Genomic DNA, 14138 nt, shown 5'->3' with positions numbered 1-14138 from the left:
CCATGCTAATTTATTTTCAAAGAAGGTGGTTTTAGGTACTTTCTGAGATTATGGTATTCTATTGTATGCTTATGACACCAGTGAGTTATCAATCTGTTGCAAATTCTCTTAAATGCTTGAGAATTCTTAGGTGTTTTCCAGTAAATTGGCCTGGGGTGGGGGTGGGGGGTGGGGCAGTGTGGGAAGTTCCACATTGCTGATGGACAGGGCCACAGTCTCTCTCTCTCTCTCTCTCTCTCTCTTTTTTTCACTTCTGCCCTATTTTGGAGAGGAACCTTGCCTAGGTTGGAGGACTTTTCCTCTAGGTAGTCGCAGTGGACAGAATTTTCAGTAGTTCATTTCTTTTTTTTTTTTTTTTTTTAAAGATTTTATGTATTTATTTGACGGAGAGAAATCACAAGTAGGCAGAGAGGCAAGCAGAGAGAGAGGAGGAAGCAGGCTCCCTGCCAAGCAGAGAGCCCGATACAGGGCTCGATCCCAGCACCCTGGGATCATGACCTGAGCCGAAGGCAGAGGCTTTAACCCACTGAGCCACCCAGGTGCCTCCAGTAGTTCATTTCTGATATTCATCTCAGAAATTCTTTAAAGAGGAAGTTATAGTTCAGTTTTTCAAGTTCACATTTCTTGCCTTTTGGTTCTCCAGGTTATTGGGTTGCTTTGGGGTCTGAAAAAGGAAAATAGAAAACAAAAGGGGGAGTCACTCAAAGTACCCTAGCAAATGAAGCTTTGCTTTCAGGCAGCTGTGGATGCAAAGGCTTTAATATTCAGCATGCATATCCCAGGAGAGGAAACATGGTACATGTTCTAGAAATTTCACTGTTTTTAAGGAGGCGGGCAATTTCCCATTCCACCACATACAACTCAAAACTCGTGCAGTGCAGGGAGGCAAGCTGCACCTATTGTTTAAAAACATTTTAGACAGAATTCAGATTGCTCTTTCCTCTTTCCAGCGTTGTGCCAAATGACAGGGACCGATATTTCATCTCCTTTTCCTATAAATCTCAGGAAGACACACGAAAGAAGGTTGAAGTGAATCCCTTAAAGGGACTTCGTGCAGTTACTTAAATAATTGATACATACACATATCTATAAATCCCCCCGTGCGCATTTCCCCCCTTTTGACTTGTGGGAACAGTAGCTACAGTAACCGAAATCCACCTCCTCAGACTGTGACATTTCAGAAGGTCTTTCACCAAGAAGCCAAAACACTTGGGGCCCCCCACAAGCTGCTCCGCAGAGGCCGCCGAGTCACGCAGCTCCTGCACACAGCCTCGCCAAGCGCGCTCAAATAAAAGTTGCCCGGTCCGGAGTTCGCAAGGGTGGAGGCGGCTCTCCAACCACGGAGGAGGCACGACGGGCTGCGCGGGCCAAGGACCTGAAGCAGTGGCCGCGATCCGCTCTCTCTTCCACGCCGCCCTACCCCCTCCTGTTCGATCTAGGATTCTTTTTGTTTGTTTGTTTTCCAGGGACAGCAGCTACTCAGGCAGGCCTGGGAATGTTGACTGTGAGTTTCTCCTTGAGACGCGCTCTGATTCCATTTTCCGTAACCCAGCTAGCGAGAAACACGACTCCCGGGTCCTCGGCACCACCGCTCCCCACCACTCGCCTCCACATCGCAGGAGTGGCCAGCGAGCGCGGGACGTGGGAGGGCGGATGAAAAGATGCCCCACGGACACACCTCCGCTCTGCGGGTAGAGGGTTGCAGCCTTTGTCCGCTCGCCCTTCCGCAGGGGCCACGCACTCCCGCTTCTGGCCGGCAGGTGGCGCGATTGCCTCACGATGAGTTGCTGCCCGAGCGGGAAAGGCTCTTCCACCTCCCCGCGGTCGCCCACCCGCTGGGACCCTGGCTCCGGGGGGAAAAACCCAGTCCTACCCTGGAGGGAGACTGAGGAGGGGCGGCCTCGGGGTGGGGGTGGAGGAGGAGGCCAAGTCAGGAATCGGGCCCCTTTAAACGTCGGAAGAAAGGCTCCGAGTCGCGTCGGGGGTCGGTCCCGGGGCCGCCCTCAGCGTTACAGTCGCCCGGCTGCGCTCAGGTGGCTGCTCCGGCAGCCGGGACGTCTGGGGACAGACCAAGGCCCACTGGGGCCTACGTCCCCGGAGATTGACATTGACACTCTCGGCTCCTGGGTGGGGGCAGCTGCGAGGATTCCCGCCGCTTCTGCCGTCCGCCACCGCGCCCGGGGCGCGGAGAGAGGTCCCCAGCAGCGCTCGGGAGCCGTCGGAGCGCAGAGCTGCAGCAGTCGCGCCGGGCAGCCTCAGAGTCCCCACGTGCGGGGTCTGGGCAGCAGCAGGTACCCTCGCTCCCACCTTACGCCCTTCGCTTCTGGCCCGGCGCCCGGGATTTACCAGGCCCGGTTCCCGGGACGACCCCCGGGGAGCGCGCAGCCTGTTCCCTGCAGCTCAGGCCGGACTTCTCGCGGCGTCCTGTCGCGATGGGAAGTACTGTCCTGGGGCCGGGAAGAGACGCGCTGCCTGAACGCGAGGTGCAACCAGAGGGCTCTTCTCCGTGGCTAGAAAGTCCCTGGTTCCGTCTCTGGAGACGGTAACTGTGCCTTGCCTCCCGCCGGGAGCTGCCCTGGACTTTGGGGACCGATTAGGTCCCTGCTTTTCAGCTAGCTGGGGAGCCGGGGAAGAAAGACATAATCAAACCACAGGACTCCCCCGAAGAGCATTTCATTTGGAGATGCGCCATAAAGACACCAACAGGGCAAGGTAGCTGAGGGTGGCAGAGGCGGTGCGCCAGCCCCTGCGCGAGCCGCGAACGCGTCGACCCTCAGAAAAGAGCAACTGCAGAGATGCAGGTCAACTTTATACTTATTTTATTGCAGTAAAAGAACCTTTTCCTCCATCTCAAAACGCTCGTGGTGGTGGGGGGGCGGGGGGAGGGGAGAGGGGGTTGCCAGTCTTCTTCGGATGCCCCCCAGTCGATTTCGGTCTTCGAAGCTCCTTCCACTGCCCAAGGGCTGGACCCCTGAAGTGAGGTCCGGAGACGGTGCAGTCTCCCTCCGGCGGGGGCGGGAACCCGGCAGAGCTGGGTCTCAGACGCCCCTGGAGACCGCGCGCCCTGCCGAGCCCTGAGGGGGCGGGGCCTTAGGGCGGGCTATGCTCAGTGGGGCGGGGCTGGGCCGTCCCGTCTGCGCCACTATTGGCCACGGGCCTCGGACTGGCGGGTGAACGTCACGGGCTGGGCCCACCCCCTTGGCAATGTCTTCAGCCTGCTGCACTCCTAACTTAAGCATTTATTCCACTGGGATAGAATCGGTAGGAGCAGCGTTGGCACCGGCGAACCATGGCTGGGATTTTCTATTTCGTCCTCTTTTCGTTTCTTTTTGGGATTTGCGACGCTGTCACCGGTTCCAGGGTGTACCCCGCGAATGAAGGTAAGAGCGAGGTGGTCCTTCTGCGGTCCCGGGCAGAGAGGTGGATCTGCGGGTGAATGGGCCCCGGGAGCGCGAGGCCGGAGGGTATGAGGGGATCCCGTCGTGAGCGGTGCGCCCCGACTCCGGAGAAGGGGGCCCGGACGAGGGGATCCGCGAAGGGGAGTGGGAAAGCTGCCGGGCAGCCTTCCCCAGGTGGTGATCGTGCATTCGGCTCGGCTACCCAAGTTTGTAGTGAAGGATAAAGTTCAGTAGCATCCGCTGGCGAGCCCAGCTCCAGGAACCCCAGGGGATACACGAGAGCCAACACCAGAATTAAAAAAAAACAAAAAACAAAAAATAATTTGGATTTAGCGCTCCCTACCACTGCTCACACCCCGGCTTGGGTCAAGGGGGGAACGAAAGCCTGGAGCTAAGTGAGTGCTTGGTGCTCCCGGGTTCCTGCGAAAGCCTTGGACCTCAGGTTTCTGCGAAGTTTGCCGAGCCTTGGGCTTCCCGGGACCGGGCTGTGGGGCTTCGGCTGCACAGAGGTCGTGGCGCCGCTCGCAGGTCGCCAGTGACCTGGTTTCTGTAGCACCCGGCGTCAGACACCTTCTCCCCGCTGGGCCGCGCGCTCCGGGTGTGCGATCGCTGGCCTACGGGGCCCCACTCTTTTCAGATCACCCCGCAGACCTGGGGACCCGCTGGCAAGTTAAGCGTAGTAGTTTTTGCTTTTTGCTCCCAGAACTATTCACTGGGTTAGTTTGGATGGAACGCGCTGGACCCGTCTGGACGCTATTTTCTGCGCGTCTCTTCGGACGTGTTAGAAAGATTGTGTGTCTTTCTGTGTATAGGGGAGGTGGGTGTTGATCATTTAGTTTCTGATGGTCTCAGAGAAAGGCGAATTGAATGTGTATGTGTGTGCGTGTGTGTCAGCGTGAGTCTGTGTGTGTACGCGCGCGCGTGTGTGTGGGTGCGCGGGTGCCTGCGTGGACGCGGACGATTGTGTGCCTCTGCGTGAGTGCCCTGATTGTGTTGTGACTGTGTTCGGTGCTGCTTGTGCTCGGATCAGTGTGCATCTAGCATTGCACCCCGTCTTGTCGACTCTCACAGCACCCTCCTCCCCCCCCCCCCGCCCTCCCGCATCAGTCTATCCACCCATCCATCTATTCAGGCGTCCATCTCTCCAGAATCCGTCCATGCATCCCTGCGCAATCTATCATTTTCCCTGTTCCGAAGGAGGGAGCCAAAAACCAACTTAGCCTTGGCTGGGCAGCCGGTACCCAGAGCTCGCCAGACGGAGGCTGGGAGATATTCACACACCTGCCGGCAGACACCGTTTGGGAGGAAAGGGGCGCTCTCCTACCCTCTCGATCCCTTTCTCCTAACTGGCTTCTGGTGTCATCTCTGTCGCTGCGGTCCCTCGGTCCCCAGGGTCATTCCTTTTAGTAGAATCATGGATCTCAATTTCTCGTGACTACTTCGTACACTTGTTAGGATGTCCCCCAAGACCTCTCTGGCACCGGACGTAAAGGAAATTTTCTTTTCTTTTTCTCTTTCTTTTTTTTCCTTCTCTAGTTTCTTGCCTTTTCTTTTGGAAGGAAAACTTGGGAGCGCTAGACAAAAAACAGTGTTGATGGAGCTGTAGGCTGATGTAGAACGAAGGGGGGGTGTCTCCCCCCCTCCGGCCCCTCCTCCCCCCTAAAAATTAATTCATTTTGTTGCTTTTTATTCCCATCACGTTTCCTTTTCTCCCTTTTACCCTCCCTTTCTACTCCCTCCCTTTTTTTGTAAATTGGGTCTTATTGTTCCCTTTGTGTCCCTAATCCACCTTACATAAATCCAAATGGATGTAGCAGGCTTTTCTCTAGGGACCAAGAAGAGGGAATTTGGGAAGGGGGGTGCAACCCAGGCGGGAGCGACCTAGGGAAGGCTCTACATTTTAAAATAATTAAGAGACCCTAGGAATTCAGGCTTCTAGGGAAAATCAGGAGAAAGCAGCTGTTTTTAACTCCTTTGACTTGGGGATGAAATGAAGGAAGGTGGGCAGAATTCAGGGGCCTAGTGGTGAGATGGAGAATCAGAGTGCCCAGGAGCAAGGATGAGGGCTCCCCATTCCCACCCCTCCCCCAGCCTAAAGAACCAGTCTCACTGATCAAATTAATAACCCAGTGGTTCCTTTGAGATGGGCCTTTTGACCCCCAGGCCTGCGGATCTCGGTGGGAAAGGGAATGTGGAGAGGTTAAGAATCCATTGTGTCCTTTTCAGTGTCCTCGGTGCCTAGGACCGGTCCAGCCTGGTGGGGGACATCAGCTCTTCTCTGAGCTTTGACATGCATGCTTGGGTGCAAGACAAACACTAAACCTATTAGGCAGCACTCCTTCACCTAAAATTCAAACCAGTGATTTCCTCTTAGGCCAAGGATGAGTCCCTGGCTGTCCTCTATAAGACCTGGGGAAGAGAGAATAGTGTGTTGGCATTCTAAATTCTACAGGTCTGCCATTACCCCTTTCTGAAACTTGGATATTAAAACAAAACGAAACAAAACAAAACAAAAAACCGTGAATACCCCATCCAGGGCCTCTTCATTTGGTGGGGCAGGGAAAAAAGAAATTGTAGAGGAGAGAGCCTTTTCATGACCCTTTGAGTACTTTCTGTTAGAATTCACTTGTGGTTCTGTCACCATGATGATGAGTTATGTGGTCATCTGAAACTTCCAAAAACAAATAACTGTAGTAGATACCAGACAGAGATGAATGCTGGTTTTGCTCTGGAGTGTAGCTGCCCTACATAGATATATTTATTTTTTGAATTGCACTTGAGATTCTCTATTCATCCTTTTTCGAAAATGAATCAACTCAGTCCTGGGATGGAATTTTAAATGCTAAGCAAGTTAAATAAATAAGAACATGCAGATTTAAAGAGGGGAGAAGATCAAGTAAGTAATGATTATTTACATAAGTGAGACCGAGTTTAGGTTTTGATCAGAGTTGGATACGCACACCCCCAGCACATATGGAAACGCTCAGGCAAATGGTTTTTGTAGTATTGGCTTTTTTGCAATTGGAAATTAATCCATTCTTCTTTGTTTTCTTGCAGTTACCCTATTGGATTCCAGATCTGTTCAGGGAGAACTTGGGTGGATAGCAAGCCCTCTGGAAGGAGGGGTAAGTTCCGAGTTACTCTCTGATCCAGAGGGTAAAAAGGAGTGATTAGCAACTTTCTCTGAGAGTCCTAATGGCTTGTTTCTTGTTGATTGTGGTGAGGGGGTCAGATTTCCGCCATGGCCTATGAAGTGAATTACGCTTTGTTGGAGAAATCCTATACTCCCTTTGGATAACTCTGTCATGGAAGAACTAGAAACCAAAAGGGCAGAAAGGCGGTTCAAAATTAGGAGATTGGTGGAGGCATAGACTTAGATGCGTATTTAAAACTAAAATACCGACAAGAAATACGATCCAGGGACCAAATTAGAATTTGTGCCTATTAACTGTGATGGCCGTGAAGACCCGACAGGGTTAATTTTAGAGCAATTGTTCTGTTTCCAGATGAGGAAAATGAATGAATAAAGATACCAGGAGAGAGAACATGTCTGATTGTACCAGGCACAAGTTTAGTTCCGTGCATAGGCAAAGGGGGGTGGGGGGGGGTGGGCATCCGTACCTCTGAAACCTTACATCAGCTGCAGCTCTCTTGGGCACTGAAACCTTGGGCACCCAAGCTGTTGTGCTGTTGGTGCTAAATGTAAAAAAGTTTAAGTATTTGGAATCTTGAGTCTTTGGGGAAGGGGAAGCTAGAATAGAATAGAAAGGATGAGAACGCTTCTCACTGTTCATTCGTTCTGCAATGTGCCATCGTTGCCTCTTCCTGAAGATTTCAGAAAATACAGGTTAGTGGCCACATTCTTCCTTTACCCTTCATAACAGTTCAGAATGAGTCAGCTTTGGGAAAAAAATCAGAATAGCATGTTAACTCAGACTTCTGCCAAATTTAAGGAACTCTCAGATCCTTTAAAAATCAAGATCAGTCTGCCCTTATGTGCTTGAGAATCCAGGACTGAATCAGTGGGTTAAGAGCAATAGAAGTGAGAGACAAGTGGTCTTTAGCAGGGGAAAATGGAAATAACCAGCCCCTCAGTATGGTGCTTCCCACCTGTCCCCTGAACTAACAGGAAGGGATCAAAACAGTAAAGATGCACAGAAATTGTTATAAAAGAGGAAGCGTTTTTTTAAAAAAAAGCAAGAAAGTTGTGAAATGAGAGATGAATGAAAATGGAGAATGTTGTTAGGCTGTCTTTTTCCAAAACAGGTCTTGGGATCTGTGTGAAATAAAACGGAGATTTGCCTTGCCTTCTTATTTTTCTGCCTGAACTTGACTGCAGTTCCTTGGATCTCTGCTGAAAAATTCTAGTTGGCCCTCAAAACCATTTTTTAAAGGGAGGGAGAGTGATTGGCAGGCCTCTGGCAGTGTAGACAGGCCTTATTCACTGCTGATTGCAGGCAATTGCCCTCGTCCTTTGAATGCGAAGAAAGGTACAGCTTTATCTTGTGAGAGTCAGACTCTTGTTAATCCTATACCCTGGAAAGGTCACTGGTTCAGGGAGGCTTTCCCAGGCTACATCAGGAGTAAAAGCTCTGCAGGTTCAATGTATTAGAACAGCTAGCAAAATTGAAGATGGGAGGTATCAGTACTTCTAAAAATTTAATGAGTCTTATTTTTCTTACTGGCTGCACTCAAGTTTGAAGGGAGGATGCATCCAGTATGATGTGGGACCTGACCTGTTAACACTAAATACACATGTGACCTCTTTAAAAGCAAGAAATGACACATTTTTTGAGTACAGTCTATGGTCTGTCTGGTTTGTGGAAAGCTTTTACTGCAACTTAATATTCTGTAGACATCCCATATCCCGCACCCACCCCCAGACTGCCAAAAGAACACCTGCTCGCTTTTTCTAAACAAAAACTTCTTGTCGTCTTGAGGTCTCTTAAGATAATACCATGCATATATAGCTGAATTGTGTCCAACCCAGAACTTTTCCATGAGCTGAATGTAGACTTCTGAATGTAGAGTGTTAGCATTTTTCTTTCCTTAAATGTGATGGGTGTAACATTTTAGGGACTCCTTGTGGGTGGGTGAGAAATGAAATTTTATTTATGTACAATAGAGTTAGTCATTCCAAAATACACAGTAGCCATTGAGAAATTATGTGCCAGATTACAAAGTTTCATTAACCTGTTGATTTTGTCATTAAAGGAGACTGTCTCAGGCTTAGAATGAAGGGGTGAATTAGGTTATCTACCAGATATGGATGGATTCGCTTTAAAAAAGTTCTTTCCAGCTGAAGATAAAAGCATATTTGTGTCTTTTGGTTATTCTGAAATTTCTGCTTATAGTTAGGACAGTTCATATCTTTCTTGGCTGGAAACTTGGGGTCATGGTTTTGTCAATAAATAATGACATTTATTTGTTATTGTTATTTTTAAAGAGAAACAGAAAATTTACTTGACAGTACCACAAGTAAAATATGAAATATAGTCAGAGACAACTTACTGTTCTCTGTTTTTCTCTAAGAACAACTAAGGAGAACATAAGAATAATAGAAAGTAATGGCTCCTGATGGCAACATTATAGCGAAACCTAATTCCTTGGCAGTGTTCATTTAAAGGAGCATATTGAATTTCTGACATTGATTGTAAAATACAAAAACTAAGGTGAGATTTGTCATTGTTCTGGTGAATTGATCCATGTGTTTAGACAATTAAGTTAGACTGGAAAATTCACATTAGATCAAACTCTCCTGTATGAACTCTGTGGAGATATCCCTGTGTGCTTTCATTTACGTTGATAAATGTGTTTTTCCATATTCCTTTTGTTCTGAGATGAGAAGCATGCTGAGTAGGGTTTTTTTTGAAGGTGAAGATCTATTTTTGGATTTACATGAATTTCCCCCAAATAAGTAAATTACTGGTGATTTATTGCTTAGTGGATAAAAAGAAATTTTAATCACCACAGGGCACTTACTCCTCCCAGTTCCAACTTTCATAATGGTAGCAGATGAAAGGGATACAGAGTTTTATGCAGTATAGTCCTTCACACAGTAACATTTCCATCCATTAATAGTTTTCCAATGCACAGATGGAAAACCCGTTAAAAGATACATTATGGTTCTACGTACTTCATTGGATTGAATGGAGCTTTAAGTGGAGCTATTATAGAATATGAATTTTTTTAAACTATCTTTTTTCTTCTAATTATATTCATGTGTTAGATACTTAAGCTGATTTATACCAGATCTATATAAATGCATTACTGTAGATACTTGTGAAGAATTGGAGGCTGCTTACTAGCCCTATAGGAGCCCCCCAAAAATCTTGCTGCTTTTAGGATTATTTTTTAAAAAGCTGTGGCAAGAGGTGAGTTTTTACTACTCTAGTAACGGTGAGTTTGGATTGTCCCACCCTTAGAATCTTTATGTTACGAAATAGATCACAAAGGAAGCCCTACCACCCTCCTCTAGTTTTCTTGGGCTTTCAATCATAAATACCCCCTACGATTTTATTTTAATATCCACAGAATATTTAGAAGCAAAGCATGTGTGCATTCTTGTTTACTTACGGGTATATGTTTTAAAAATAAGGATACACAGACTTTTTAAATTAAATACGTTGGTCTGGGAAAGTGTTTCATTGTTTACAAATGACAGTGGATTTGAGAAATCCAACCATAAAGTTTACTCTCTATTTTCCCAGGATTAACAAAACCAGAAGAGTGAGATTTTCCTTACCCCTTTAAAGAATAGTGACAGTGCCAAAAAAAAAAAAAAAAAAATTTTTTTTTTTGGACTGACATTTTTTTTTTTTTAGGTATTAGAGAGCAAAGTTCTGACAGGAGCACCACTAATTAACTGATAATTGTCTTCCTTTGGCAAGCTTCTTTCTTCCTGCTCTTAATTTGCAGGTCTCTGCTCAGTTGTTGAAACAATACACATACTAGTTTTTCATTTATGAGTAAATTTGAACTGTTGCCACTTGAAATTGTAGCTGTTGTAATAGGTGAATCTGAGGTTGTTAGACCACCACAAGGACCTGCTGGGAACTCATAAGCAAAAGATCTCCCCAGGCCTCTGGATTGTAGGCAAAAGAATGAAACCACCACCAAAAAAACAAAACCAAAAAAGACCACGTCCCCAGTAAAATGCTGTCTTATCTCCCATAAAGTGTTTTGTTAGCGAGGGTTGGTTCTCAGTAGTTTTCTTCCTCCCTGAAACAAAAATCGTCACTGTCCTATGAGGGGAAAATAAAATGGACAGATCACCGCAGGGGGACATTCTGTAATTGATAACATTTCCTTTGGATCTTTGCAGTGGGAGGAAGTGAGTATAATGGATGAGAAAAACACACCAATCCGAACCTACCAAGTGTGCAACGTGATGGAACCCAGCCAAAATAACTGGCTGCGAACTGACTGGATCCCCCGAGAGGGGGCCCAGAGGGTGTACATTGAGATCAAGTTCACCTTGAGAGACTGCAACAGTCTTCCGGGTGTCATGGGGACTTGCAAGGAGACGTTCAATCTCTACTACTACGAATCAGACAATGACAAAGAGCGTTTCATCCGAGAGAGCCAGTTTGCCAAGATCGACACCATTGCGGCCGACGAGAGCTTCACCCAAGTGGACATTGGTGACAGAATCATGAAGCTGAACACCGAGATCCGGGATGTAGGGCCACTGAGCAAAAAGGGGTTTTACCTGGCTTTTCAGGATGTGGGGGCCTGCATCGCCCTGGTCTCAGTGCGTGTGTTCTACAAGAAATGTCCGCTCACTGTTCGCAATCTGGCCCAGTTTCCAGACACCATCACAGGGGCTGATACGTCTTCCCTGGTGGAAGTTCGAGGCTCCTGTGTCAACAACTCAGAAGAGAAGGATGTGCCAAAAATGTACTGTGGGGCAGATGGTGAATGGCTGGTACCCATTGGCAACTGCCTGTGCAATGCTGGGCATGAAGAGAGGAATGGAGAATGCCAAGGTAAGAAGAGCCATATTGTACTTTTCATTAGGGCTTAGTGCACGTAATTAAATCAGAGATGAGACTAAATGGAGTAAAGCCAGTAATTAGCAGCCCCGGTGGGATGTGGTGGGACAGAGGGGGTCTAATGAGTAAGTGCTATAGCTCCAGGTGGCGAGGCTAAGACGTTTCTAATACTGACAAAATAAATGATGCTGTGTAATCAGCAGAAGGCCAAACACATTTGCTAACAGGCACTTAGATCTGAACCGGCTTGATGTGCCCTCTGAAATGTAAATGAACAAGCTGAAGAAACAGACCTGATTGATCCTTACTTAAAGAGGGCAGACACATTTTCGAACCCTAGTTTTCCCTGTGTGTGGACCTGGTAAAATGGCAAAGACGGTGATATTTACCACCTCCTGTGGTATATTTATGTACACGAATGACTGAAATGTGAAGTAAGGTTTCCAGTCTAGCAAATCCCTCCTGCTAAAAGGAGGTACAGTTCTTCAGGCCTCATGGACCAGTGTAGATGTGGCCCAATGAAACGGCGGGACAAGGTTTCACGTGCGTTCTGTTCCACTGAGCTCCCATTGATAGGGTCTGCAAGTGACGTTAATCTTGATGGAAGACCTCTTGATTTCCCTGAGGAGGTGATAAACAGCTAGTGAGAGTCTTATTCCATCTGTGTGGTCAGAGGCAATAGTAAATTGTGGTCCATTTTGGTTATTGAGTTTTTGGAGAAATCTAGACTTTTGTATCATGTTAATTACTACTTACCACATCACTAAGGTGATTTTTTTCTTTCCTAACCTGCAGTCGAGTGTATGTAATTCTTTCTTTCCTTATTTCCCCTTTCTGGGGAGTTGGTAAAATATTTTTCTTTGTAGCAGCTTTGCTTCCAAGTAAGAGATGAGAGGACTTCGTATTTATATGGATTGCTTGTCTTGTGTGTGGATTAAGGCTTAAAAAAATCAGTTATCCCAAGGTTGTTATTTTACTTGCTGTTTATTTTTAGTGCTTATTGATAATCTGCTGCCACCAATCTTACTATGGTTACTACTGAACAGTCTAACTCTGGGCCCGACTATGGAACAGATCCGATTAATCTGTTCTCAGGGTGATTGCCACATGGTTCATCTGATGTGGTGATTAAAGACCCTGAAATAACTGACTGCCAAACAATTTGTCTGGCATTTCAACCATCTTAATGACAGGGTGGGATTTACTATGGGACAATCCACTTCACAGACTGGAAATCAACAGTTATAACCTGAAGAAAGTTGCATTTTTGATAATTTGATGTCCTAGATTATACATTTTTCCCCTTTTATAGTTTATACTGTTTTAAAGTGTCATTCTTGATTTGCTAGTTATTTCCAGGAGTAGCTAAGAAGGAATGCTGTAAATTCATTGCAAATAAAACAATAAAGGCTGGCTACCTTTTCTGGTGACTCAGGGTAAAAAGGTAAACTCATAAATTGGAAAATTTTAAAGTTGGAATTTAAAGTTGTTTTCGGTTGTTTTTTGCAAAGATTCATTTCTTGATCATTGTGCTAGCTCTTGACTTAGCAACTGCTAGAGGAGCTGTACCAAATTGAAACCCCGAAATGTATTCTGGTCTTAGTATTAGAACATATGTGAGCGCGTTGTTATTGGCACCTACACTGCAATCATCATAGCAGGTACGGTGACGTGAACAGGGCGATGATACTGCATCACATTTTAGAGTGACTTATTCTGCCTTGTCGATTTTTGTAAGAGCACTTGCACATCTTCACATGTCAAGATTCTTCTATGTATTAAAAAAAAAGAGAGAGAGAACACCATTGTCTCCCATTTCCTGCTCTGGCATTAGTATATCTCTGTATCTAATGTCATTGATTTTCAATTGTTACAGAGCCCAGTAACTCATACATTGCTACACTGTGAAACTCCTTGACATTTTTACAACCCAAATTAGAAGAAGAGGAGAAAAAGATGGAGGGGAAGTGAATGTAAAGCCAATTGAACATTTTAGTGGTTTTCTTTATGGAAATAATCTTGGGAATTCAGTTAATCATATGGTCCATGGAAGGGTGGGGCTCCATGTTTTGGATTCAGTCTGTTTCTAAGCAAACTATTCCTAATACAAGGCCAGATATTTAATGGAAGGGGAGGTTGATGGAGGCCGTGTTTTTTTAGAATCTTCGTCGTTTACTTTCTGGCTACCCAAGTATTTTCTTTGCTGCTCATAAATGACTAACTCTTTCGAAAAGACTTTTTTTGAACAAAATATTGCCCTTTGTTTATTTTTTTATTTATTTTTATTTATTTGACAGATCACAGGTAGAGAGGCAGGCGGGGGCTGGGGGGGGAGTCTCCCCACTGATCAGGGAGCCTGATGCGGGGCTCGATCCCAGGACCCTGGGATCATGACCTGAGCCGAAGGCAGAGGCTTTAACCCACTGAGCCACCCAGGTGCCCCTATTTGTTTGTTCTTAATACTACCAGGTGGGCATTGCTGATGAATTTAGGGGTAAAGGAAAAACTTGGAATGGCAAGATTCTTCAACTCCAAACCTGAGTGAAACTTTTTTTTTTTTTAAAGATTTTTTATTTATTTATTTGACAGAGATCACGAGTAGACAGAGAGGCAGGCAGAGAGAGAGAGGGAAGCAGGCTCCCCGCTGAGCAGAGAGCCCGATGCGGGACTCGATCCCAGGACCCTGAGATCATGACCCGAGCCGAAGGCAGTGGCTTAACCCACTGAGCCACCCAGGCGCCCCTGA

The 14138-nt window shown here is 46.6% G+C and overlaps 1 protein-coding gene across 1 annotated transcript in view; it reads left to right on the top strand.

The window, feature by feature from the left end:
• The first annotated feature begins 3252 nt into the window (after positions 1-3252).
• LOC111150752 (EPH receptor A4) overlaps positions 3253-14138 on the top strand; it is a 143785-nt gene continuing 132899 nt past the window's right edge. The window contains exons 1-3 of the mRNA XM_022508374.1: positions 3253-3380; positions 6456-6523; positions 10723-11386. Coding sequence (XP_022364082.1) covers positions 3290-3380; positions 6456-6523; positions 10723-11386 — 823 coding nt within the window. The 5' untranslated portion in view covers positions 3253-3289. The remainder of the gene's footprint in view (positions 3381-6455; positions 6524-10722; positions 11387-14138) is intronic.

This window comes from Enhydra lutris, unplaced genomic scaffold (genome assembly GCF_002288905.1).
Source record: "Enhydra lutris kenyoni isolate GAN:26980312 unplaced genomic scaffold, ASM228890v2 scaffoldscaffold1, whole genome shotgun sequence".
Classification (NCBI taxonomy): domain Eukaryota; kingdom Metazoa; phylum Chordata; class Mammalia; order Carnivora; family Mustelidae; genus Enhydra; species Enhydra lutris.
The sequence above is the reverse complement of the archived record's forward strand: the minus strand, read 5'-3'. Positions and strand labels throughout refer to the sequence as shown.